The sequence below is a fragment of the Xenopus tropicalis genome, chromosome 10, assembly GCF_000004195.4.
Source record: "Xenopus tropicalis strain Nigerian chromosome 10, UCB_Xtro_10.0, whole genome shotgun sequence".
Classification (NCBI taxonomy): domain Eukaryota; kingdom Metazoa; phylum Chordata; class Amphibia; order Anura; family Pipidae; genus Xenopus; species Xenopus tropicalis.
Genome location: NC_030686.2, coordinates 26,229,555 through 26,256,872, shown reverse-complemented (window position 1 = coordinate 26,256,872; position 27,318 = coordinate 26,229,555). Strand labels below are relative to the sequence as shown.

Sequence of the window (27,318 nt, the reverse complement as noted above, 5' to 3'; positions counted from 1 at the left end):
ATTTGGAACAGTCTATTTTCTGGTTTATCCTACATTTGAGTATTCAGAAATCCATGTAGTAATATAATACACATTGAAATACCAGTGAAAGGACCTGTTTATGAACCCTTACCACATGCCTTTGTGAACACAGCGTGCCTCCCTGATATTGGTATGAAAAAGGGACTCATCAGTTGTAAAGATGTTGAATGATAAGATATCAGGGTAAACTTTGTTCTTGGCTAATCTCTATTTATGCATTGCCTTGAAACCCTTACTTTCTTACACTGCCTTTACAGCCATGAAGATGTTGGTTATATGTCTGATCCTCTCAGCCCTCTTCAGCCTTGGATCCCCTATTCCACTAGAGGGGCGCAACAAGGCTCCTCACAAACTCTTGCTTATCTCCTTTGATGGCTTTCGTTGGGATTATGATCAAGATGTTGATACCCCTAATATGAACATAATGGCCAGAGACGGTGTGAAAGCCAAGTACATGACCCCTGCTTTTATCACTATTACCAGTCCATGTCACTTTACACTACTCACAGGTGAGTATACTGCATGCCATTATATCAATACAGAGTGCTCTCAAGAAAGGAACGGCAAATCCACAGTTTTTAAAGGAAAACATATTTACAAATATATTCTGGAGTAGTCCCTGCTATTAATTTAAGAGATTAAGATAAGGTTTTGGCACAGAATACAAGTTTATTTGATCTGCCTGTTTGTTACGCAATAGCCATGAAGTATTAAAGCAGCTAAAATTTGCTTCAAATCATAAAAACTCAATTTCTTATAGTTTTAGCAACATATTAGTCCATGATTTCCTGTTCTCTTATCATACATTCTTCTGAAAATAAGCATCTGACAAGAATAATCCTGTGAATACTTACACCCTATTATGTTAAAACTTAAAGGGACAGTAACACCAAAAAATGAAAGTGTATAAAAGTAATTACTATATAATGTAATGCTGCCCTGCACTGGTACAACTGGTGTGTTTTCCTTAGAAAGACTACTATATTTTATATAAGTAAAGCTTCTGTGTAGCCACGGGGGCAGCCATTTACAGGAGAAAAGGCACAGGTTACTTAGCAGATAACAGATAAAACCCCATTATATTCTACAAAGCTTATCTGTTATCTGCGATGTGCCTGTGCCTTTTCTCCTTTTTCCCAGCTTCAATGGCTGCCCCCGTGTTGACATAGCAGCTCATTTATATAAACTATAGTAGCGTTTCTGTTGCAAACTTACCAGTTTTACCAGCGCAGGGCAACAGTACATTATATTTTAATTACTTGAAAACACTTTCATTTTTTGGTGTTACTGTTCCTTTAAGCTTAACAAAGAAGTAGGGTAAAAATTCTGCACATTATGGATTGGGCTCCTGTACCAGCCCAAGGCAACCCCAGCCCTTTAGCAGGGAAGATCTGTGCCCCAAAGATGCCCCATTAGCCCCCCATCTTCTTTTCTATTAATTCACAGGACATGCTCTGTGCTGCTACTTCCCTGAGTTTAGGGACTGACTTACAATATACTGTACATATAGAATGTAGTTGTCACAACACCAGGCTGATTAGTAATTAATTCCTATTCTTATTAAAAAGCAGCTCTGAAATCTGTGCAATTAGCATTAGAATGTAAAGATCAAGCTTGTAGCGTCTAAGACACTGAACCTTATTTTCTGCTTGATGATTTGCGATGACCCCTAAGCTATGCTTCTTAACAGCTGCCCAGAACTCACTGAGCATGTGCAGTGTCAATGACACTGAAAGATAGCAAGCCTCCACACCCAATTTTAAAGGCCTGGATAATTTATATAATGGGGATGCAAAACATTTAGGCCAGTGCAGTAACTTCAGTGTATAACAGACAATATTTTTAGCCATATTGTTTTTAAGGTATAGATCTCTTTAAAAACTGTTTAAATGTATATACTGATACAGACCATATATAGGCAACTTAGTTTTAACAGGTAAACTGATAAAAAGTGACCACTGGTTAGAACTGTAGTCATGGATCTAGTATTGACCACTAAATGTAATGTCCCACAGAGAGATTAGTTGCTTGCGATAGATTTCTGCTGCTGCGGGCGACTAATCTCTCCAAAATTCATTTCCACTGGCAACAAAGGGAATCAGGGTCATTTATGAGCCCAGAAGGTGCCAGCCCCTTATTGCTCACCTATAGAGCACTTGAGCCCCCTCTACACTGCGCTGTGTTAGGTTAAAATGAGAATAAGGTCTAATATGAACAACAACAATCTACAATGAATAAACAGAGCCTGAAAATTGAGAGGGATAAGGGATATACCGACCCATTTCCTCATCTTTCTATGTACCCCTTGAGCACAGAAGGTGCAATTAGTAAAGCAAATAGTTAACAGAATATTGTTTTGATAAGAAAAATAATAGTCTCATTATAAACTAGAAAGGCCAAAGTCAGCATTTAATAAGAACAAAGGAAGTACAGCAGTAAAATCTGTAACAGGGCAATCAAGTTCAATAATAAGGTATGTTAAAGGGAAATCGAGAGAGAAAAAAAACACTGGAAAGGTTACATGAGTGCATAATAAGGCCCCTGTTGGTGCCTTTGTCCTCTGCATCTCACCATCCTGGGTATCTGCAATGCTCCTGTTTTTTGCACTTTACACACTGCCTAGGTCACAAATGACCACTATAGTCTCCAGAACATAATCTTAAATGAGAGTTCAACCTTCCCCCTTAAACCGGAGCTAAAATGTATTTTGTTGTTAAAACTGGGTTGTCAATTTTCTGTACCTGGGTTTGGGGGGCATTGCAAAGAACACTGAATGCACAGCAGATGCAGGGGGTTACAGTTAACATTGGCATAGAATGGGGGGCAACATGTAGATGCAGTACATTACCAGTAACTAAGGCAGATGTAGAAATCACAGAATGCCCTGTTATTTCCTTTCCATTTAAAGAATGCACTGGCAACTGGGCTTATGAAGGCCCATATATCCTTTCCCTAAAGGTGAAAATATTCTAAAAATCTTAATAAAATCCTCAAATTACTCCTAATAGTCTGATACCAAGAGTTATCCATTTGCATCCATGGGCCAATCAGCACTGTCCCTGGCACTGTTGCCACCCATCCTTGCTTATATGTCAGCTCTAAACATGCACTCTTGGACTACACAAAAGTTGGCAGTATAGTCACGCATGGTATTCCAAACCCAGAACAAAAGCCAAGATTCCGGTCAGAGCTCACTCTTCTGCCTTTGGCTTCAGGAGGAGACCTCCGCTACCTGGGCTGTGCTTGTTCCCCACTGGCCTATTAAAGCTTATCTGATTCCTGAGTTCTGAGTCCAGGTGGTATTCTTACTTCTTATTCTTACTTTACTTGTGCCAGCTAACCATGGTATGGTTACCTAGATGAGCCTTTCCGCCAGGTAACCATGCTACAGAACAACAAATTGTCCTGTAAACTCATGATGAAGCTCACTTCAAAACATCTATTTTTCTTACAGGAAAATACATAGAAAACCATGGAGTTATCCACAACATGTATTTTGATGTCACCACTGGTCAGAAGATACCATACCACGGCACACAGGGCGTGTCCATGTGGTGGGATAATGGTAGCCTTCCTATTTGGATCACAGCTCAGAGACAGGTATTTCAAACCCCAAAGGTCTGGTGAATATAGTGAAAACTAAAAAGTCAGTCTAATTAGAATATTATACTGGCACCCCATTCCCTCACTGATTTAAACCATTGTGCCATATTAAAAAAAAAAAACACACACAATAGTTTTTTGCTTTATAGTTCTTGAATCTCTATAGTTATAATCTATAATCTTTATAGTTCTTGCCTCCTTTTTCTGCTTCTTTCCAGATGTCAAATGTGGGCCAAAAAACTATTGCTCTATGAGGCTACAATTGTATTAATATTGCTACTTTTTCAAACTTATGTTTCTATCCTTTCCACTACTATTTATATTCCAGTCTCTCATTCACACCACTGCCTGGCTGCTAGGGTAAATCGGACCCTGGCATAAAAGGGCTCATTTACAACATGGTCTCTTCAACTGTACCATATAGACACCTGAAGGGGGCCCTGGCACCCATTCCTGATCTCAAAAGGCATTTCTGCCTAAAGGCCTGGACTAAGATTCAAAATAAGCACTGGCATTTCAAGGACACAGAGGCCCAAACAGCACCTCACTAGCCCACTAACTAGTAACTGTCTATAGTATCTTACAGCAGCCCCTCTGGCATTTGCCAGAATCCATCGATTGCCAGTCTGGGCCTGGATTCCAGCACGGTTGACAGTGTCAGTGTCTATCTCTGTAGTGGTGATCACTGACTGACCAGGAGTCTGTTTTAAACTTTACCTTAATTCTACATAAGGGGAAATTAGAAAACATCTCTACAGTGATAAAAAAAAAAATGTAAGGAGCCATAAATGCTGGTTATAAAGTAATTACATTTTAAAGAACAGCAAAGTTTTGCCAATAATATAAAAATTCCAGTTTTTCACTTTAAATCTGTCTCTGTTCTTTGTGTTCTTTCTACTTCCATCAAAGGCTTTTATTTTGATTTTGGAAAGACATAATTGCTTGGAGGGAAATACTGTGCATGTGTGAAGTTGTCTTTTTTGAAAAGCAGGTTAATTCACGTGCTGTTATAGCAACCTGTGGAAGTTACTCTTACTTGATATTTCTGTGGTTGTATGGGGAGTCCCTTCTTGTAAGAACAATATCAATATCAAAATGTTAAAAATTTATTTTTTTTGGTTGCTTTCATGCAGGGCCTTAACACTGGTTCGCTTTTCTTTCCGGGTGGGAATGCAACATATCGTGATGAGAATGTGAATGTAAAAAAAGTAGAGTCACGCACACACATATGGGGCAATGAAACAGAGTGGAGAGAAAATGTTGACACTGTGATGCGTTGGTTAACGGAGCAGGATTTGGATTTTGTAGCTTTGTATTTTGGTGAACCAGATAGCACTGGGCACAAGTATGGGCCAGACTCAGAAGAGCGCAAGCAGATGGTCAGCCAAGTAGATCGAACCGTCGGATATATAAGAAAGCGTGTGAAAGATCATGGTCTAGAGGATAGATTAAACATCATCATCACGGCAGATCACGGCATGCGAACAGTACACAAGGGCCCTGATGAGATTATCCTCAATAACCTACCAAACTTCTCACTTTCTGACCTTCAGTTTCATTTGGTAGATTATGGACCTAGTGGGCTTTTGATACCTAAGGAAGGTAATTTAGAAAAGGTATATAATGCCCTAAAGAATGCTCACCCTAAGCTCAATGTTTTTAAAAAAGAAGAAGTACCAGCCAGGCTGCACTATTCCAACAATGCTCGGATTACACCGCTTGTTGTATATGGAGATCCAGGATATGTCGTTCATGGGGTAAGTTCCCTTTATGCCCTATGTGTTAACCTTGTAAATTCTTAATTACAAATTAACAGACCATAGGAAGCTGAGGTAAGAAGAACTGGAGGCCATATTACTGACTCCAGCCATCACCACACTACCAAGTGAGTGAAGGTTCCCAAAGTAGGACTCCTATCATCTACAGTGGGGTCAGGAAAAAAACATGCTCCCAAACTAGCACAGCATACTGTGTGAGCATAATGCACTTACTGAATGAAGAATGGGGATTGTGCCTGGTTGGTAAGGGAAGCAAAGGTAGTGTTTGCCTCCCCACAGTCCAAGCCCTAAAGATGGCTGTAAGAGGACATCCCCCAGAAAATTGTGAATGCCATCTACTTCACCACATAACTGAATTGCCTGACAAGAGGTGGTGATAGAGCAGTTAGGTGATTTTCGTAGTGACCAAATATGGATGAATTTTGGCGTCACATGTTTGGGTTACAAAACAACAAAATAACCTTGTGCCAATGCATTAAATGGGTAAACCCCTGTAGTCTATTTAGTAAGTAGCTGAATGGCAGCCCCCAAAACATTTTTAATGGCAACTACTTAGGAATCAAAAATATTATTAGTATTTATTATTAGTATTATCACATATTGATAAAGTACTAATACATTCCTCAGCATATAACATATCCAGTCTTATATGTGACATTTATATTATATAAATACAGTATATTGTGAGTTGGCCCCTAAGCTCAGTAACTGACAGTAGCACAGAGCATGTGCAGGGCATCAGCAGAAAAGAAGATGGGGAAATAATTGGGGCATCTTTGGAGGCACAGATCTTCCCTGCTAAAGGGTTGTGGTTGCCTTGGGCTGGTACAGAAGCCCAAAATATAATGTACAGAATTTCTAGCCTATGTCTTTAGTTAGGCTTTAGTTCTCCTTTAAAAGAACACTGCATTTATTTTAAAGGGCCACAATATGGTTTCATCATTTTTATCACAAATATGGATTCAGCTTATAATATTATGATGTGAAAGTATATTTGTTTCACATATGGCTAATCTCCATAAGGCTAAAGGCTTATTTTGACATCATCAGGGCATGGCTAGCTGAATAAGGCCAAAATGGCACTTACCATAGACACAAACTATGTAAGTTTTTTCATAGTTTGTAATGCTAAATAGCATAACTCTATATTCATTTAAAATGTTTGTCATTGATTTCATTATGTTTTGTAGTTTGCAAAGTTACAGTTTAATAAAGGGGAGCATGGCTTTGACAATGATGATATGGAAATGAAGACCATATTCCGTGCTGTGGGTCCATCCTTTAAGCAGGATTTGGTTGTGGAGCCTTTTGAGAGCGTTCATGTGTATGCCCTGATGTGTGAGCTGCTGGGTGTCAAACCTGAGCCCAATGATGGATCCCTAGATGTGACACGGAACATGCTGGTGGACAAAGGTATGACCTAACAGTGGCGAATCACATCAGTATTTATGGTAATGACAATCTGATCAGTTTCAACTTAAACTTATTGTTTATTATTACAATAAATTACATGGTGGTATAGGTAGTTCTTTTCTTTCTTCAAATATTTTTAGATGCCCCCCTCCTGAAATGCAGAATCAGGAAATAAATGTTTATCAGCTTCAGAACCTTTATCTAATTTACGGAGCCGGAGTTGCTTCTCCATCTTTAGTCACTGCATGTCACTTCCCCTCTTTGCTGCTCTCAAACTGCAAGTGTGCTAAATGTATTCCTCCACCACCCCTTCATTATGAGCTCTAACAATTGCCAATACACAATCCCTCCCTCTGGAGAGTGTTGCGCAGGACTCAGAGATGACTTATTGTTATTAATAATTTTTATTCACAAGCTGATTTACATACAAATAAGAATTCCATGAGAGGCATGCTACTGGTATGTACTTGCAATCAATGTTGAGTTTGCATTGTATTTTTACTTTCATTCTCCTTTAAAGGGTTCTAACAGGAGAGGAAGCTGATTCACCAAAGAACATTATATTCTGTAAATCTAATTAAATGACACAGTAAATGAATAATAAAAAATTATGTTATATTGTCTATGTTTATATATAAGTCTGTTTTAACGTACAATCTGTGACATAAATGAAGCATTAGAAATGGGAAGTAAAGTTGATGCTTTTACTTGTTGGATTCTGTTTATACAGATCCCAACCCAGCATGTTTCCCAGCATCCATTCTACATGCAACAATTGGACTGTCAGCTGTTCTGGGGGTGCTTCTTCTCAGCTTTATTATTACAATGATTACTGTTTCTGTCAAGAGACACAAAAAGAGGAAAAGGTAAGAGACTCACCAAGTGTAAAATAAAGGTAATTTATGTAACTGATTTTAAAAAAATCATACTAAAACTAATGATACTATAGAATTTTGCTCATTCTTAATAGAGATGCAAAACGCCCATAATTGTTAAAAAGTAAAATACCAAATCTTCCACAAAAGATTTGGCTGCATCCAAAACAAATCCAAACCATCATTTGCATATTTACATTTGTCAAAAAAAAATAATTTTCATAAGAAAAAAAAAATCCATGTAAACAAAAAAAAATGTTGCATTTAATGTTCCAGAATTAAGATTTAAAGTCACATGACTTTAGCTGTTCTAATCCCACTTCAAAGCCCAGATTGAGATTCATTTTATCCTTACTTTTTAATATATTTAACCAGTTGAACAACTTAATGGTTACAGGCCCAGAGCAAATTTTGTACAAGAGTTCTACTTTTGTGCTGGGTCCCCACTTCCATGACTGGTTCCTATGGAGTTGCCCTGTTACTAATAATGTGGATTTGATAGAGAAAGAGTAAAATGACTGTACCACTATAAGGCAGTGACTCCCAATTGGTGGAGAAGGCTGCACTCACAGCAGTGGCTGGGGGTGCTGAGCCCAAAGGCCAATTAGAAACACATGAAAGACTAGCCATAGGTCTGCAGGTACGTTTCCCGCAGAGTAACGCAGCCTCCTAGCACAAAGTCGCACCTATGTGACGTCATGTACCCAGAAGTAAGCCAGGTGCACGCTGTGAGGGAAAAATTGGCGTTTTAATTGAAGAGGGTATTTATATCTTCCACATTATTGTATGCATTAGAATTCCCCTTGAGAAAGGCTTTCTGTGCCGAAAAGGTTGGGATAATTGTTATCTTTGGCAAGTGTATCCGCTTACCTGTGTGTCCTTTCTTTACCTGTGCACATTTTTTGTGGTATGTATTATCTCAGTGCTGTCCAACTGGCGGCCCACGACCCCCCTCTGTGTGGCCCCCCACCTGTCTGGCTGCTTTGATGGCTTACTCTTGTGTAAGCTTTAAATGGTATCAGTACTGAGATTAACTGGCCCCCTGCATGGTTCTCACCTCAGATTCAGGCTGTAATCCCCCTGTATTGTTTAAATATGTAATCCCCTGTACTGTTCACACCTTTTAATCTCTGCATTGTTCACCCCCTGCAGTGTTCACACCTCAGGCTCAGGCTGTAATCACCCCCATTGTTCCCCTGTTCACACCTCAGGAGCAGTAGAAACCCACAAATAATCCCTGCACACTACAAAAAGAACATATACTGAGGTGGTACTTCAATTAAAAAGTTTTTTAATATATAGTTATTGTGCAGACTGTAGGAGCAGTGCCAGCATTGTGTCACTGTAGGCTGCCTGTGTGTGTCATACACACAGGCATCATAGGGCAAGCAGAGTATGGCACACACAGGCAGGGTAGGGAAGGCAGAGTATGGCACACACAGGCAGAGTATGGCACACACAGGCAGAGTATGGCACAAACCAGCCAAGAATGGCAAACACAGTGAAAGTATGGCACACGCAGGCAGGGTAGGGAAGGCAGAGTATGGTACACACAGGCAGGGTAGGGCAGGCAGAGTATGGCACACACAGGCCAAGTATGGCACAAACCAGCCAAGAATGGCACACACAGTGAAAGTATGGCACACAGGCAGGGTAGGGAAGGCAGAGTATAGCACACACAGGCAGGGTAGGGAAGGCAGAGTATGGCACACACAGGCAGGGTAGGGAAGGCAGAGTATGGCACACACAGGCAGGGTAGGGAAGGCAGAGTATGGCACACACAGGCAGGGTACGACAGGCAGAGTATGGCACACACAGGCCAAGTATGGCACAAACCAGCCAAGAATGGCACACACAGTGAAAGTATGGCACACAGGCAGGGTAGGGAAGGCAGAGTATGGCACACACAGGCAGGGTAGGGAAGGCAGAGTATGGCACACACAGGCAGGGTTAGGGAAGGCAGAGTATGGCACACACAGACAGGGTAGGGAAGGCAGAGTATGGCACACACAGGCAGGGTAGGGCAGGCAGAGTATGGCACACACAGGCAGGGTAGGGAAGGCAGAGTATGGCACACACAGGCAGGGTAGGGAAGGCAGAGTATGGCACACACAGGCAGGGTAGGGCAGGCAGAGTATGGCACACACAGGCAGGGTAGGGAAGGCAGAGTATGGCAGGTTTTTGCTGTACTACAACCATTAATATGGGTATGGTCATGTGATAACATGGGTGTGGTTTCAAGTGGGTGCGGTTTCAAAAAGGGGAGTGGTCAAAACTGGCTTCCATTATCGGCCCTCCACCATGTAGGTCGGAAAAATTCCGGCCCTCGGTACAACAGAAGTTGGACAGCACTGTATTATCTTATAGAATTATGTGAAATTGACTGTATTGTACTGATTAAAATTGATTTTTGTTTTACTATATAAAAGATAATTACTTTTTAATACTACCACTGTGCCTGTTATTTGAGTGCAAGCCCTTATTTAATTAAAACACAACCAGGACTGAGCCAGTAACTGAAAATGTAACACAATATCCAATTCTGCCTCCAATCCAATTAACTGCCAATCCCTGTGCCTTCTCCACATTCTCTCTCTGTTCCACCAGTCATCATGCCCATCCTCTCTACCAATTTTATAACCTTTCCCCCTATTGCTGTGCACTCTACTGCTCTTCCTAGATACTGTTGCCTGTTCAAGTAAAAGGGGACTTTTTGTAAGCAATAAAAGTGAGAGCTTCTTAAGTGCAACACAGATATGGGTAAGAGGCATTTGAAAGTTGCCAATTTGGCAAGGGTTGTTCCAGAAAAGAAATTCTTATGGAGGAAAGAGGAGGAATTAGGTCTAATGTTTTACATTTACAGTATTTTTCCTGAAGTATTCTATACACACATCTCTTATTTCCTTACAGAGCGCAGAAATCTTTGAGTACGGAGACCATTACAGATAAAAGTTGACATCCTAAAAAGACATATCCTAACCCTTAGAGGCTGTAAGGACTTTCTTCCATCCTAAGCCAATATTCCCTTTTCAGTTGGCTTTACTCTATGATCAATGTAATGTTCCAGCATGCACCAAGAGTTAGCACTCAACAGAAATGACACCCACTGATCCCTCACACTAGACCTCCAGCTGGCGGATGGCCATTAAAATCCGGAATAAAACAAATGGGGATATCTGTAGATTAATGCTGTGTAACATTTGTAAGATACTGCATGATGGAACTATAATAAACACTATTCCAATAAACATCTTTGCATTTTTGAGACAAAAACCTTCTTGTTGGTTTTCACTGTTTTTAAAGGATAATCCTTTTGTCTTGTTTTTTATGACCCATTTTTCCCAATATTTACTTGGATATATGAGAGTATAAGGGACATTAATGTTGTTAATTACATTGTAATTACATTCAAAGCTCGGGCTCAGCATGTTTTGTAATTTGGAGCTTCCACATATTTTTAAGGTATTTGTCTTAATTACAACATCCATAGTAAAATCCCTATAGAGTAATGATATATACTCTATAAACAAATATATAATGACACTTGTTAGTTTAACATCTCATTTCAAAACCAAGGGTGTAATGTGAATTTTTACCTTCAATAGGGTGTCTACCCTTCTAGGGAGGCTTTCAAGTTGTAACATTGCTGGTTTTATTAACAAGAGCATTAGTTAGATTGGGCCCTGATGTTAAGCAATCAAGTCTGCATTGCAGTCAGCATTTAACTTTATCCCATGGATAATCAGTCAGGTAAGGGCTCTGTGAAGCCCTGTTCATCCACACCCATCTCTGCAAACAAATTCTGCATGCAACTTGGGTAGCCTATTAATAACAATACTGTCTTTTTATTAGGGCCAGATGCTTCTTTTTTGCCCATCTAAGCCTAACTGCTTTGATGCCACCTCACCCATACGGCAAACAGGGAAGCCGCACTGGGTATCCACATATGGTTCCCTGGTTTGTGACATAAGCAGGCAAGCAGTTGGACAGCTCTGGATACAGTACAGGGACTGCCTATGTTTTATTATCATGCAAATATGACCAACAAATCTCAATAGATTTCAGTATATAATATAGCTATATCATTGCATAAACGTAGGACAAGAAAGGCAACTTTTTAAGTCAGCTATTGACTTATACATGATCTCGACTGGTATTAAATGGAGTATTTTCAGATTCAGAATTGTTGCTGTTTAATTGCATAAAAAATCTTGAAAAAGCTTCAACTTTTTAGAATTTTTAGAGCTAAAAAATCTGAATCATGGAAAAAAAAGGCCCCCTTAGTATCTTATAGATCCTCAACCAGTGGCTCGTGAGCAACAGCCAAGCCCTTGGATGTTGCTCTCAAGTGGTTGCTTGATGAGCCTCGCATATGTCTGAGCCTCGCATATGTCTGAGCCTCGCATATGTCTGAGCCTCGCATATGTCTGAGCCTCGCATATGTCTGAGCCTCGCATATGTCTGAGCCTCGCATATGTCTGAGCCTCGCATATGTCTGAGCCTCGCATATGTCTGAGCCTCCCATATGTCTGAGCCTCCCATATGTCTGAGCCTCCCATATGTCTGAGGAAGCTGCTGAACCAAAGCAAATATGAGCAGGAGCCAACATGTGTAGCTGCTCTCCGCCATCCTTAATCCACTGGTAACCACAGAACGCGTTTCTCCCCAGACATTGCATTGAATCACCTTCCTCCCCATCATCCCACAGAGCAACAATCAAGCCACGCCCACCCCTTTGCGCTGGGAGTCTGTACCCACTCCGCCCCGGAAACGCGATGCGCCACAATTTTCTCTAATTGGTTCCTTGAAACAGAGGCGGCGGCGGGGGGGGCGGTGTATTCCGGGGGCGCGCCTCCCGCTCGTACCCGCTTTGGCTTTGTGTGTGTGAGACTCGTGTTGGAGCCCTAACCCGGAAAACAAGGAGACGCCCGTCCGCGGCAGACATGGAGGAGCTGAGCGCGGTGGGGGAGCAGGTATTCGCGGCGGAATGTATTCTGAGCAAGAGGCTACGGAAGGTAACTTGGTGGTGGGGGAGGTCCCGGTGGCCCGTTATAGTGACTCCTCCTCCCACGGTGTGTGTAACGCAGTTATTTGTCCCTCTCCCCGCAGGGCACGGCTGAGTACCTGGTGAAATGGCGGGGCTGGTCCTCCAAGTGAGTCGCTGCTGTCCCCTCACGGCTCGTATGCAGCTTTTGTCGCATTCACGTGTCATTTTTGTAGCTGTCACTGTGTTTCTTTCCCCTCCCACCTCTTCTCTCCCAGCTGCGGCACCTCCCACTCTCTGTAGCCCCTCTGTGTCACCTCTCCATACACCTCTAGCTTTGTGTGTAGTAGTGTCAGCAGCGAGTGTGTAACCCTGTCAGTCTGCCCCCCCCTTATTGGTCTCTCCCCCCCTTATTGGTCTCTCCCCCCCTTATTGGTCTCTCCCCCCCTTATTGGTCTCTCCCCCCCTTATTGGTCTCTCCCCCCCTTATTGGTCTCTCCCCCCCTTATTGGTCTCTCCCCCCTTATTGGTCTCCCCCCCCCCCTTATTGGTCTCTCCCCCCTTATTGGTCTCCCCCCCCCCCCCTTTTGGCCTCTTCCCCCTTTTTGGCCTCTTCCCCCTTTTTGGCCTCTTCCCCCTTTTTGGCCTCTTCCCCCTTTTTGGCCTCTTCCCCCTTTTTGGCCTCTTCCCCCTTTTTGGCCTCTTCCCCCCCCTTTTTGGTCTCTTCCCCCCCTTATGGTCTCTTCCCCCCCTTATTGGTCTCTTCCCCCCCTTATTGGTCTCTTCCCCCCCTTATTGGTCTCTTCCCCCCTTATTGGTCTCTTCCCCCCCTTATTGGTCTCTTCCCCCCCTTATTGGTCTCTTCCCCCCCTTATTGGTCTCTTCCCCCCCTTATTGGTCTCCCCCCCCCCCCTTATTGGTCTCCCCCCCCCTTATTGGTCTCCCCCCCCCCCCCCCTTATTGGTCTCCCCCCCCCCCCTTATTGGTCTCCCCCCCCCCCTTATTGGTCTCCCCCCCCCTTATTGGTCTCCCCCCCCCCCCCTTATTGGTCTCTTCCCCCTCATTGGTCTCTTCCCCCTCATTGGTCTCTTCCCCCTCATTGGTCTCTTCCCCCTCATTGGTCTCTTCCCCCTCATTGGTCTCTTCCCCCTCATTGGTCTCTTCCCCCTCATTGGTCTCTTCCCCCTCATTGGTCTCTTCCCCCTCATTGGTCTCTTCCCCCTCATTGGTCTCTTCCCCCTCATTGGTCTCTTCCCCCTCATTGGTCTCTTCCCCCTCATTGGTCTCTTCCCCCTCATTGGTCTCTTCCCCCTCATTGGTCTCTTCCCCCTCATTGGTCTCTTCCCCCTCATTGGTCTCTTCCCCCTCATTGGTCTCTCCCTGCCACTGATGGCTAACTTGTATATTCCCATAATAAACTCACCTCTGAAGTTTCCTTGCTAAGGGGCCTATTTATTATGCTGTGTAAAAAACAGCGAGAAAATTTGCACAAATCGCCAAGTATTGCTGTGTAAAAAAACAGCATAAAATTTGCGTAATCTTTTTACGTGTTTTTTCTTCCGCCGGAACATACACATCTTAATAAATATGCCCCCAAGTAACGCGTTAGGGTCCTCATCAGTTCATAATGAAAACATTGCCTTATCTTTCATCTTACTATAGGGTAAAAAAAAAAAACATTTGGGGCAACAAATAAGACATGACCTCCCTAATTAATTAAATTTGGCCTACAGGTAGGAATTGTGGGTGAATTTAAGATGGCAAATAGGCTTTTACTCTAAACCAGCGGTTCTCAACCTGTGGGTCGGGACCCCTTTGGGGGTTGAACGACCCTTTCACAGGGGTCACCTAAGACCTTTGGAAAACACATATTTCCGATGGTTTTAGGAATAATTTTATGGTTGGGGGTCACCACAACATGAGGAACTGTATTAAAGGGTCGCGGCATTAGGAAGGTTGAGAACCACTGCTCTAAACCGTATGCTAACGAATTTCCAGATTGGGACATGTATGCCTTAAGCCAGTGATCCCCAACCAGTGGCTCATGAGCAACGTTGCTCCCTGTGGCCTCAAAGCAGGTGCTCATTTTTTAATTTCTGGTAAGGAGGCAAGTTTTGGTTGTATAAAAACCAAGGATAATGTCAAACAGAGCCTTCTGTAGGCTGCCAGTCCATGTAGGGGCTATTAATAAGTAGCCAATTATAGCTCTTATTGGCACCCTCAGGAACCTTTTTCATGCTTGTGTTGCTCCCCAACTCTTTTTCCATTAAAATATGTGGCTCGCGGGTATAAAAGGTTGGGGATCTCTGCCTTAAGCAGTGGACCCCCATACTGTGGAGTTGGCTGCCCCTAAGGGGTCCAGGAGCAAGGGGTAACCTAGGCTGATGGTTTAATTTGGGAAGATTTGGTTATAATGCTTACTAGTTCTCCAAGATAAACTCGTATTCCTAGCTTGAAGGTGTGTGAAAATTGTTGCAACACTTATTTACTGTCCTAGATATTTTTGGACTAATGGTTGATACACTAATACTTTCCCATATCTGTCATCTTAAAGGGGCAGTTCACCTTTAACTTAACTTAGTATGATGCAGACAGTGATATTCTTAGACAATTTGCAATTGATCTTCATTTTTTTGTGATTTTTGAGTTATTTAACTTTTTGTTCAGCATCTCTACAGTTTGGAATTCCAGCCGGTATCTTGTTGCTATGGTCCATTGCACCCTTGCAACCAGGTGGCAGCTTGAATAAGAGACTGGAGTATGAAAAGTAGAGGGATAAATAAAAATACATAAGTAATAAACAGTAGCAGAAATTATATAATATAACAAGGGTTAGAACTCCAAGGGAGTTTGAACTGAAAATGAACAACCATTGCTTTCACACCTCAGTGGGACTTGTGATTTTCATATTAAATATTTTTGATACTTTTTTTTTCCAGACATAACAGTTGGGAACCGGAGGAGAACATTTTAGACCCAAGGCTTCTCTTGGCATTCCAAAAAAGGTAAAATTAGTACTTTCATGCAGACAAATACATAGAACAGATTACTTAAAAGAAAAATATACACATGTGATCATGAGATATGTTAACTGGGCTAATAGCCAATCATGCCTATTGTAGCAGCACTGTGTATAAAGTCTATGGCTACTTGGCCAGGTAGCTACTGCCTGACAACTGGAAGGAGCGCTTGTCAGGTGCTTATGCTTAAAAACACCACACCTGAAGCCCCCATAGACTTACATTGCAGTCACCCAACAAGTGCTTCTACCAAAGTGTCAGTCAGTTGGTGCCTGCAAATTCATCCATACGCTGTAACAGACTGTTTAATTTTTTTAATGCCACATTGCCCTTATCCTGGGCTTACACAGGTGGAATTTCTTTATATACAACTACATGTGACAGTCTTCCTGTTAATAATTCACACATATGACTGGCTCATACCTGTTGATCTGAAGAAAAAATAATGTGTTGTTTGTGACCTAAAAATAATGCCAGCCCAGTGACTACCTGCGGTGACTCTTTCTTCTCTTATATCCATTTGTTTATAGGGAGCAGGAGAAAGAGCTGAGGAACAAAAAGAGAGGCAAAAGACCAAGGGGAAGGCCCCGGAAAAATGTGGTGAGTTTCCAATTATAGCTGGCTATTTAATGCCAAAGCAGCAAGCAGCGTGTATTCCTTAATTATTGCTAGGCTAAATATTTAGGGAAGAGACATAACTATGGGTAAGCAGCGAGGAGCAGCAGGTTAATAACACCCGTTGTGCCTAGATGCAGAGTTTAGCCGGCTTGGGCATCTTGAGTAATGTTTAATTGCAGAGTCATTATAAAGAGTCGAACTTTATGAGCATAAACTGAGAGCATAATTATATGCACTGGTGAATAACAACATTTAGAAACAGTACCTAAATGTACCATTTGGCACAAGCCCTGCGTGTGAGGTAGGTGTGGTATAGTGTCCTATAAATCCTGCAAAGTGTTGGGATTAGTCCACACTAAGGTTAAAGGATGCTTAGAAATTTCATGAAATTTAAGATGAGTGTAGGTGAGTAAAGAGCAATGCTTAAATTAAGTCAGAATTATTAATATTGTTTACCAGATATTAGATTTTCTAATTATAAGACTCTCTCTACATGAGGTGTGGTGGCCAGTGGATTATTGACCAACACCAGTAGTTTTCTTTTTAACGATATGTCTGGTCTGAGTACTGGCTGAGAGTGCAATGTTATTGTGCTGTTTGATCCTGACAGCAACATCCTAGATGGACATGTATTCGAGGGTGGCAAAGCTTACAGCTAAGTTAAAGGAGAACTAAACCCTAACAATGAATATGGTTAGAAATGCCATATTTTAAATACTAATCTAACATCACTAGCCAAAAGTTTCAGCATCTCTATAGTAGTAATGATATAGGTCTTTACAATTGCCCCAGGAGCTTTGTATCTTGGATTGTGTTAGAACTGTCCGGGACACTGCACATGCTCAGTGGGCTCTGAGCAGCTGTTGAGAAGCTAAATTGGGGGTTGTTGCAAATTATCAAGCAGAAATTGAGGTTTGTCTGTCATGTAAACTGAGGCTACAGGTCTGATTATTAAATTATGATGCTTATTGCACTGGTTTTAGAGCTGCCATGTTATGTGAATCCACATGAATTACTAAGCCTTATACTGTTACATTTATATTCTATACATACGATATATTGTGCATCGGCCCCTAAGCTCAGTAACTGGCAGCAGCACAACATGTGCAGGGAATCAGCAGAAAAAAAGATGGGGAGCTACTGGGGCATCTTTGGGGCACAGATCTTCCCTGCTAAAGGGCTGGGGTTGCCTTGGGCTGGTACAGAAGCCCAAAACATAATGTACAACATTTTTAGCCTACTTCTTTAGTTAAGCTTTAGTTCTCCTTTAAAGGAACAGTAACACCGCAAAATGAAAGTGTATCAAAGTAGTTAATATATTATGTAATATTGGCCTGCACTGGTAACAGTTGTGTATTTGCTTCAGAAATCCTACTATAGTTAATATAAACAAAGCTGCTGTGTAGCCATGGGGGCAGCTATTCATATAGAAAAAAAGAGAAAAGGCATAGGTTACATAGCAGATAACAGATAAGTAATGTAGATTGCCATTGTAATTCTACAGAGCTTATCTGTTGCTTTTTGACCTGTGACTTTTTTCAAGCTTGAATGGCTGCCCCGATGGCTATACAGCAGGGTATTTATATAAACTATAGTAGTCTTTCTAAAGCAAACACAAACCTTTTACTAGTGCAGGGCAACAGTACATTCTATTTTAATTACTTTAAAACATTTGTATTTTTTAGTGTTACTGTCCCTTAAAGCATAAAGAAAGTTGTTGGCCCTGGGTTGGGAATGTGCATATTTCTGACAGTCTGAAAGGTGAAGTTATACTATGGTGTTTGTGTCAATAGGTTTCCAGTACACCCTAGTACATATTCTTGTACATTTCTATATGTACAATCATATGAAAAAGTTTGGGAACCCCTCTCGGTCTGCATAATAATTTACTCCACTTTCAACAAAAAAGATATGTATGTCTTTCATTTCCCAGGAACATCTGAGTACTGGGGTGTTTTCTGAACAAAGATATTTAGTGATGCAGTATTTAGTTGTATGAAATTAAATCAAATGTGAAAAACTGGCTAATTTGGGTACCCTTACTTACATTACTGGCAACACCAAATTGGTTGGATTGGCTCGTTAAGCCTTGAACTTCATAGACAGGTATGTCCAATCATGAGAAAAGGTATTTAAGGTGGCCAATTGCAAGTTGTGCTTCTGTTTGACTCTTCTCTGAAGAGTGACCATGGGATCTTTAAAGGAACTCTCAAAAGATCTGAAAACAAAGATTTTTAAGTATCATGGATTAGGGGAAGGCTACCAAAATCTCAGATGTTTAAACTGTTAGTTTCAACTGTAAGGAATGTAATCAGAAATGGAGGGCCACAGGCACAGTTGCTGTAAAACCCAGGTCTGGCAGGCCAAGAAAAATACAGGAGCAACATAAGCAGAGGATTGTGAGAATGGTTACAGACAACCCAAAGATCACCTCCAAAGACCTGCAACAAGATCTTGCTGCAGATGGTGTATCTGTACATCGTTCTACAATTCAGTGCAATTTGCACAAAAAATACACATCTGATGAGAAAGAAGCCCTTTCCGCACTCACGCCACAAACAGAGTCGCTTGTTGTATGCAAAAGCTCATTTAGACAAGCCACAGTCATTTTGGAACAAAGTGCTTTGGACTGATGAGACAAAAATTGAGTTATTTGGTCATAACAAAAAGCGCTTTGCATGGTGGAAGAAGACCACCGCATTCCAAGAACACCTGCTACCTACTGTAAAATTTGGTGGAGGTTCCATCATGCTGTGGGGCTGTGCGGCTAGTTCAGGTACTGGGGCCCAAATTAAAGTCGAGGGTCGGATGAATTCAACCCAGTATCGCCAATTCTTCAGGATAATGTTCAAGCATCAGTCACAAAGGGGAAGTTACGCAGGGGTTGGATATTCCAACAAGACAATGACCCTAAACACAGTTGGAAATCTACAAAGGCATTTATGCAGAGGGAGAAGTACAATATTCTGGAATGGCCGTCACAGTCCCCCAACTTAATTATCATTGAAAATCTATGGGATGATTTGAAGCAGGCTGTCCATGCTTGGCAGCCATCAAATTTAACTGAACTGGAGAGATTTTGTATGGACGAATGGTCAAAAATACCGCCATCCAGAATCCAGACACTCGTCAAAGGCTATACAGGCGTCTAGAGGCTGTTACATTTGCAAAAGGAGGCTTTTTTATTGATGTAATATCTCTGTTGGGGTGCCCAAATTTATGCACTTGTCTAATTTTCTTATGATGCATATTGCATATTTTCTGTTAATCCAATCAACTTTAATGTCGCTCCTGAAATACTACTGTTTCCATAAGGCATGTTATATATTAAAAGGAAGTTGCTGCTTTCAAAGCTCAGCCAATGATAAACAAAACTCCAAAGAATTAAGAAGGGTTCCCAAACATTTTCATATGACTGTATATAGCTCTGTCAGTTACATAGAGCTCAGATATAAAATGCAGAGTTGAATAGTTTTTTGCTGCTTGTATACACAAGGGCCTTCTGGAAGAATCTTTCTCTACAGTATAATACAAAAATGTAAGTCTATTATTGCCAAAATACTTCCCACACAAGCAGTGTTGGGGCTGGCACAGGTCACGCCCCGGGGTAGTCAAAACAATGGTATGACTGACAACAGGCTTATATGCAGTAATAAAAAAATATATTGTGGCCCGATAACCTGATAAAAATGGAAACATAAGAAATGTAAGTAATTTTTCTATACTTTTGTTTTCTTAAGGAAACAGACATTCCTTTAAAGGCAAAATCCAGCAGCAGCTCCTCCTCTTCCTCCAGTTCATCATCCTCATCATCTTCCTCTTCCTCCTCCTCTGATGACAGTGATGCCGACACACAACAGCGCAACCCTCGTCCTCGGGATTCTCACCCTGTCCCTCAGAAGAAAGCACCAGCAGTATTGGCAAGACCAGAACTGAAGGAACCCGTTCGTAAGAAAAGAGGTAGGAAACCTCTGCCTCCTGAACAAAAGCTGCCCAGGCGTGCAAAAGGGGCAAAACCTGGTCCAAAAGGTTCCCTGAACAAACTGCAACCAGGACACAGCGTACAAGGATTTCAAGCCCTTAAAACTCACTCCAAAGACATGCAATCTTCCAGTAACAACAGACCTGGAGGACTATCGGCAGAGTTGCTCTCAAGTATTGCAAAGAATTCCCCAAGTCAGCCAAATGGAAGCTCACCACGAAGCCTTAGTTGGCAAAGTTCTATTGTCCATTATATGAACCGTATAAATCAGAACAGTTCACAGCCCGGAAGAAAGCCAGCAGGCTCCACATTCAATGCAAAGAGGAGTTGCCTGGACTCAAAGAGCCTTTTTAAACCTAGGGGGGAAGTGGAGATAAGCCCAGCCATGCCAAAAACATCCAAAGTTCATGAAAGTGAGGAACAAACTCATTCCCACACAGTACAGTCAACTCCTCCTGTGGCAGCAGGCAGCAATGAGAATCCAAGCCATACTGCCCCTGTGCAAACTAAAACACAGGGCATGCGTGCTGTTGCTGCTAGCCCCGCTGGTCAAAACACCCAGAAAAGCAATGGGTCTCCCTCAGTTGGAGTAGCAACTAGCTGCAAAGCAGATAAAATTAGCAAGAAGACAGGAGTAGTTGGTCCTGCCAGGCTAGGCACTACAGAGCCCCAAGTTCATCCTGCAACAGAAAGAGCACAACCCACAGAGGGACAAAGGGAGCTGGCAGATCTGAGCACAGGTGATGATAGCAGCCTGGACTCTGACCATGACTCTTCACTTTCTAGTCAGGACATGGCTGTTCAGGCAAGCCAAGACTGGAAGCCTGCCCGCAGCCTACTGGAGCATGTTTTTGTGACAGATGTCACTGCCAATCTTATCACAGTCACAGTCAAAGAGTCTCCTACCAGTGTTGGCTTCTTTAATATGCGCCACTTCTGATGTCATTTAGTGGCAATCCTAAAATACATCTCATCTCATGCTAAACCTGCACACAACCATTTGTCCTAATAAATTATGGGCATGAAGCCCTTATACAAAGTCACAATAGAATAGGACAGTTCTTTATGCATCATATAATGACCTATTGAGTATGGACCTTCTTCACATTCTGTTGACTTTTTAGAGATGGAAAGAATTTGTTTTTTCTGCAGGACCATTCTGTATCTTATAATCATTTTGCTCTGTGTTAAGTCCCTTTGCCAATTTTTGTAGTATTGTGAGAAGGAAATCATGGAGAGAGTTACCCTTATTTTGGGTGTTACCTATGTATAGATTATAACAGGTGCCACTTCAGGTGGATCTTTGCTTTTTGTTCTATGCTGAAAGATGTTGCTTGTGCACCTAGCACTGACTGAATTAATAGGGCAACATGATAAGGAAGAATAGTATAGTGATTTCTGTTCATTCCTACTTTAGTTTACGTAAATAGCAGGAATGTACACAAAAATAACCTTTAGGTGTTTGATACAAGTTAAAGTGAAAATGCCTTAAAATAATCCCATGTTTGCATTCCAGAGAGTCACGCTGATATCTCAGGCCACTCAAGCCAATGATATTCAGGGTATGTGATAAGCCAGCGTTAGTCCAAATAGTTCTGTGCCTTTCAAACTACCTGTTACAGGCTACACTCAGCAATCTATATGATGCATTCCCTGCACTTCTGCACATCAGTTGTTTTCAGACAGTAAAGACTGTTTGAAGGAGCACCCTAAGCCCTTATTAAAAAGAAAAAAAAAAAAGCAATAACACTTTCAATTCCCTCAACTGAAGTCCAGTGCCTTATACCAACAGATAAGCAATCAAGTTATGCACACTTTCTCTTTAAACTTATGGTTTTTGGGCTGACAGGGACTATACCGATTCGCCCTCTTACTGTATATGGTAAACTTATTTCCCCTGCACAAAAAAAAAACAAGTGACCTTAGTATTTAAGTACAGACCTGGAACCCACCCCTTGCTTATTGAGAACCATTTTTGGTACTGCTTTTCTTGCAGTATATTTATGCTTTCTTGCATCCATGAGGTGTGTTTGGTTCTGTACAGTGTTTTCATGGTGTCTATATTCTGTACCAAATACTAGGTTCTGCTCCCGAATCTGCTGAAAATCTCATTTCCAAATCCAGACCAAATTGCTTAAAATGTTATTTCTGAAACACAATTAACAGTTTGTTTCCTAACTGATAGAGGGGCAAGCAGCCTATTAACCTGTAATATTTTGTTTCTCTTTGCAAACAGACAGACAGACGGGGCAGATAGAATAAAAGCCTCTCGTGCACTCCACAACCTCATTTTGTAATTTACCGTGTACAGAAGGAGGCATTTTAACTTTTGGTTTTAGAGTACAACATCACCATGTAAAATCAAGTGTACTTACTGAGCTGAGTAATGAATGTGGAGTGTAAAATCCAGGGGCAAATAAAGTATTTTAAGCTTGGAAATTCTCTTTTAACCCAAGAATTTCTTCTCTGCTTGATTTTATTCCATTGACTTAAATAGACAGGTTTGAGGTTGTGTAAAATGGCAATAAATCCTGAATCGGGAGAATGATAGCTTTATAAATACCACTTTGATTTTTACTGTGCAAAATGTAAATGTTAATAACGCAAAATGTGCTAAAGCTATTTTCAGCACTAAACTTTGCCTTTCTTTCTGCCAGCAGGGAAGCAGGCTGTCCATTTCTACCCCTTTATTTGTAGGGAAGAACTCTCTGTAGGCTCAATCCTGTGTTAGTAATAGTTGGAACTTTATATTCCAGTAAATAGAAAGAAAATATATTTTTTTACAGTGCTTTTAAACACAGCTGATGGTGCTGACTGTGCATTTTGTATTCTTTTTTTTTTTTTTTACCTTTTGTTGTTTGATATATATTTTAATATTTTTAATAACTTCGCCCATTGTGGTTTGAATATAATGCTTATAGATGTCTAGGCAGCTTTTAATTTATTACTTGCATAAAACACTAGAAGACATTGCTATGTAAACAGAATTTTGTACATGGTTTCTTTTTGTATTGTGTAGCATACCAATAAATATTTTTGTAACCCTTTAAGTCTGGGCTGTATCAATTCAATGAGTATTTGATCTTGTGCTAGATTACGTGCAACTAGGGTGGCACCAAATAAAGGATTTGGTTTATGATTTTGTTTAATCCTAGCTCTTTCTGCAGTGTTTGACTGTCTCCAGACCCTTGCTGCCATATAGAATAAATGCATTAAGTTAGTCCAGGTGCTGATTGGTTGCTATAGGTTACTGCACTTAGTCTTTTATTACATATTGTTCCTGTAACCTTTATGCATTTAGTGCATCCCTAGCTAAAGTGCCATGTAAGCACTTCTACCTTGCCTCCATTGTCCAGTTGTTTTAGCAAAATGAGTGCCCAGTACCCCCAGGAATGCCAGGCTGGGGTAATGGTTAAGAGAATAAATGTACCCTTGTTAATACCCTTGTTAATAGGGGATAAACAGCTCACTTAGAATGAAGAGGATTTAGGTCTCTGTATTTATTACACTGGGATCAAGGACAGATATCTACCTGTACATTCTTCTTGTGGGGTCAAAGCAGGTGGGCATGGTCTTGAAGGAATTAAGCATATTCTCTAAGCGGAATAGGGGAAGGGTCTGTGCAGGACAGATGAATGGACAAAACACCTGGTTTCAGAGAAAAGGATGACAACTAAAAATCTTATACAGGTATAGGACCCGTTATCCAGAATGCTCAGGACCAAGGGTATTCCGGATAAGGGCTCTTTCCGTAATTTGGATCTCCATACCTTAAGTCTACTAAAAAATCAATAAAACATTATTTAAACCCAATAGGATTGTTTTGCATCCAATAAGGATTTATATCTTAGTTGGGATCAAACACAAGGTACTGTTTTATTATTACAGAGAAAAGGAATTCAGTTTTAAAATTCTACATTATTTGATTAAAATGGAGTCTATGGGAGACGGGCTTCCCGTTATTTGAGGCTTTCTGGATAACGGGTTTCCGGATAAGGGATCCCATACCTGTACTTTACTACACTTGCTGGTCTGTATCAATGGGACAATCCCTCGTCACACTGCAGAAATTAGCATAGCAATTAATAACCTTAACTCCCTGCCCCACCAATCCTTTTTTAATCTACTGTAAGTAAAGGGCTCTCACCCCTGCGGTCAGGAACCCCGTGTCTACTCCCACGTTACAGCGCTGGAAATGGAGAAAAAAAAAAACAGAACTGACATGGCAACACTTGTTGACCTAAAATAATGACAACAAAAACCAGACTCTCAACAGCCGCATTACTTACCCCTCTGCGTCAGTAGGATTCTTCTTGTAGTATAATGGGGCTCAGTATTAAAAGCAAGGATAATAAACTTAAATACTTAAGGGCCCATTTACTAAGGTTTTTTGAGAAAAGTTTGAAATTTTTTCTTATTTTTCATTTTTTTCAAGACTTATGTATGTGTTTTTGGCAGTACAGGTATGGGATCCCTTATCCGGAAACCCATTATCGAGAAAGCTCAGAATTACAGAAAGCCTGTCTCCCATAGACTCCATTATAATCAAAGAATTGAGAATTTTAAAACTGATTTCCTTTTTCTCTGTAATAAAACAGCAACTTGTACTTGATCCCAACTAAGCTATAAATAATCCTTATTGGATGCAAAATAATCCTATTGGGTTTAAATAATGTTTTATTGATTTTTTAGTAGACTTAAAGTGATACTGACACTAAAAAAACTACTCTTCAAAATATTAATTTACATAAAAAGTTCCCTATATTTCATGTTGATCATTTTTCACTGACAGGTTTGCTTCTGTAATTAATTGTTACTTGAAGTCCCTAAACCTGACTGTTTTGCCAATCTGACTGTCCCTTCCCAACCTGTCAGTTACAGCTTCTAATGCTAATAGGCTCCTGCTGCACAAATATGGCCGCCCCCTCATAAAGGGAACATGGGGGATTAGATAGGGCATGTAAAAGCATTAGGAAAATACTTTTAAGACAAAATTATAAATATCATGCAAAGACAATGTTATGATAGATGTAAAAGGTTTCATTTCTGGTGTCAGTATCTCTTTAAGGTATGGAGATCCAAATTATGGAAAGACCCCTTATCCAGAATAACCTTGGTCCCGAGCATTCTGCATAACGGGTCCTATACCTGTATACGATTGCTTTAGGTTTTTCTCTAGAAATAGAGTTTGAGTACATTCTCGAAAAAGTTGTATCATTTTTTAAAAAACCACAAATATTCAAGATTTATACAACTTTGTGACTTTTTTAGACTAACTAAAAACATCCCGGGTTTAAGCTGCTGAGAACCATTGAGTCATATGGAAGGCTTTTAATATTCAAATATTCAAGTTGAACATTTTGTTTAAAAATGTGAAACTTTCATACAATCAATTTACAAATTATCGTGACTATTAATAAATACATCATTGACCCATTTTTTTTTTTAATCAAAAAACTCTGTTTATTTGAGTTTTTAAAAATAAAAAAATCCCAAATATTTTTTATATATCTGCCCCTGCAGTTTAAGAGGTGGAAACAACAACTTTAACCTGCTGTTAAGATAGCATACAATATACATACAGTATAATGCGGATATGCTTCAAGGGACAAATTGACACAGATCAAATTTCCACATTGTACATACCTGACCACTCCATAGCATGAACCCAACAAACTGGTGCGCAAACTGCCCCAGATGTCAGCATCACCCGGCTGACTTATTCCATATGGTCTGGTCCTGCCCCCAGGTTCTGGTCCAAAATTAAGCAGCAAATACAACTTAAATATATCAATACCTCTTGACCCAGTCACACTTCTACTTAACCAAGTGGAAGATCTGTCACCTCAGAAGGCTGAACAAACATTATTATCGCTACTCTTAGGGGCACATTTAACAAAGTACGATTGAGTCCGAATACAAAAAATTTGTGTTGGTTCGTACTGTGCATATTTTCTGCGACTTTTTCTTACTTTGCGACAAAATTTGTGCAACAAAATCGTATTGTTGCGCCAAGTACGAAAGTTTCGGATTCATTGAAGCTTCGGTATCGTGACTTTCCTTGGGCCGGGTTGGAGCTGCAGAGTGCCATTGAGCCGAATGGGAGACTTTCCTTGGGCCAGGTTGGAGCTGCAGAGTGCCATTGAGCCCTATGGGAGACTTTCCTTGGGCCGGGTTGGAGCTGCAGAGTGCCATTGAGCCCTATGGGAGACTTTCCTTGGGCCGGGTTGGAGCTGCAGAGTGCCATTGAGCCCTATGGGAGACTTTCCTTGGGCCGGGTTGGAGCTGCAGAGTGCCATTGAGCCCTATGGGAGACTTTCCTTGGGCCGGGTTGGAGCTGCAGAGTGCCATTGAGCCCTATGGGAGGCTTTCCTTGGGCCGGGTTGGAGCTGCAGAGTGCCAATGAGCCCTATGGGAGACTTTCCTTGGGCCAGGTTGGAGCTGCAGAGTGCCAATGAGCCCTATGGGAGACTTTCCTTGGGCCGGGTTGGAGCTGCAGAGTGCCATTGAGCCCTATGGGAGGCTTTCCTTGGGCCGGGTTGGAGCTGCAGAGTGCCAATGAGCCCTATGGGAGACTTTCCTTGGGCCAGGTTGGAGCTGCAGAGTGCCAATGAGCCCTATGGGAGACTTTCCTTGGGCCGGGTTGGAGCTGCAGAGTGCCATTGAGCCCTATGGGAGACTTTCCTTGGGCCGGGTTGGAGCTGCAGAGTGCCATTGAGCCGAATGGGAGACTTTCCTTGGGCCGGGTTGGAGCTGCAGAGTGCCATTGAGCCCTATGGGAGACTTTCCGTGGGCCGGGTTGGAGCTGCAGAGTGCCATTGAGCCCTATGGGAGACTTTCCTTGGGCCGGGTTGGAGCTGCAGAGTGCCATTGAGCCCTATGGGAGACTTTCCTTGCACCAGGTTGGAGCTGCAGAGTGCCATTGAGCCGAATGGGAGACTTTCCTTGGGCCGGGTTGGAGCTGCAGAGTGCCATTGAGCCCTATGGGAGACTTTCCTTGGGCTGGGTTGGAGCTGCAGAGTGC

The 27,318-nt window shown here is 41.5% G+C and overlaps 2 protein-coding genes across 2 annotated transcripts; both read left to right on the top strand.

Moving 5' to 3' along the window:
• The first annotated feature begins 280 nt into the window (after window positions 1–280).
• enpp7 (ectonucleotide pyrophosphatase/phosphodiesterase 7) lies at window positions 281–10,958 on the top strand. The gene is given in 6 exon segments (NM_001178066.1): window positions 281–530; window positions 3,476–3,621; window positions 4,758–5,381; window positions 6,593–6,815; window positions 7,546–7,681; window positions 10,601–10,958. Coding segments are annotated over 6 exon segments (1,425 nt in total). The 3' UTR covers window positions 10,647–10,958.
• Window positions 10,959–12,476: 1,518 nt separating this feature from the next.
• Window positions 12,477–23,344, top strand: cbx2 (chromobox 2). The gene is made up of 5 exons (XM_002942769.5): window positions 12,477–12,705; window positions 12,800–12,843; window positions 15,614–15,679; window positions 16,225–16,294; window positions 20,053–23,344. The coding sequence occupies exons 1-5, from the start codon at window positions 12,634–12,636 to the stop codon at window positions 21,232–21,234; spliced, it is 1,434 nt and encodes a 477-aa protein (XP_002942815.2). The 5' UTR covers window positions 12,477–12,633; the 3' UTR covers window positions 21,235–23,344.
• Window positions 23,345–27,318: the final 3,974 nt, after the last annotated feature.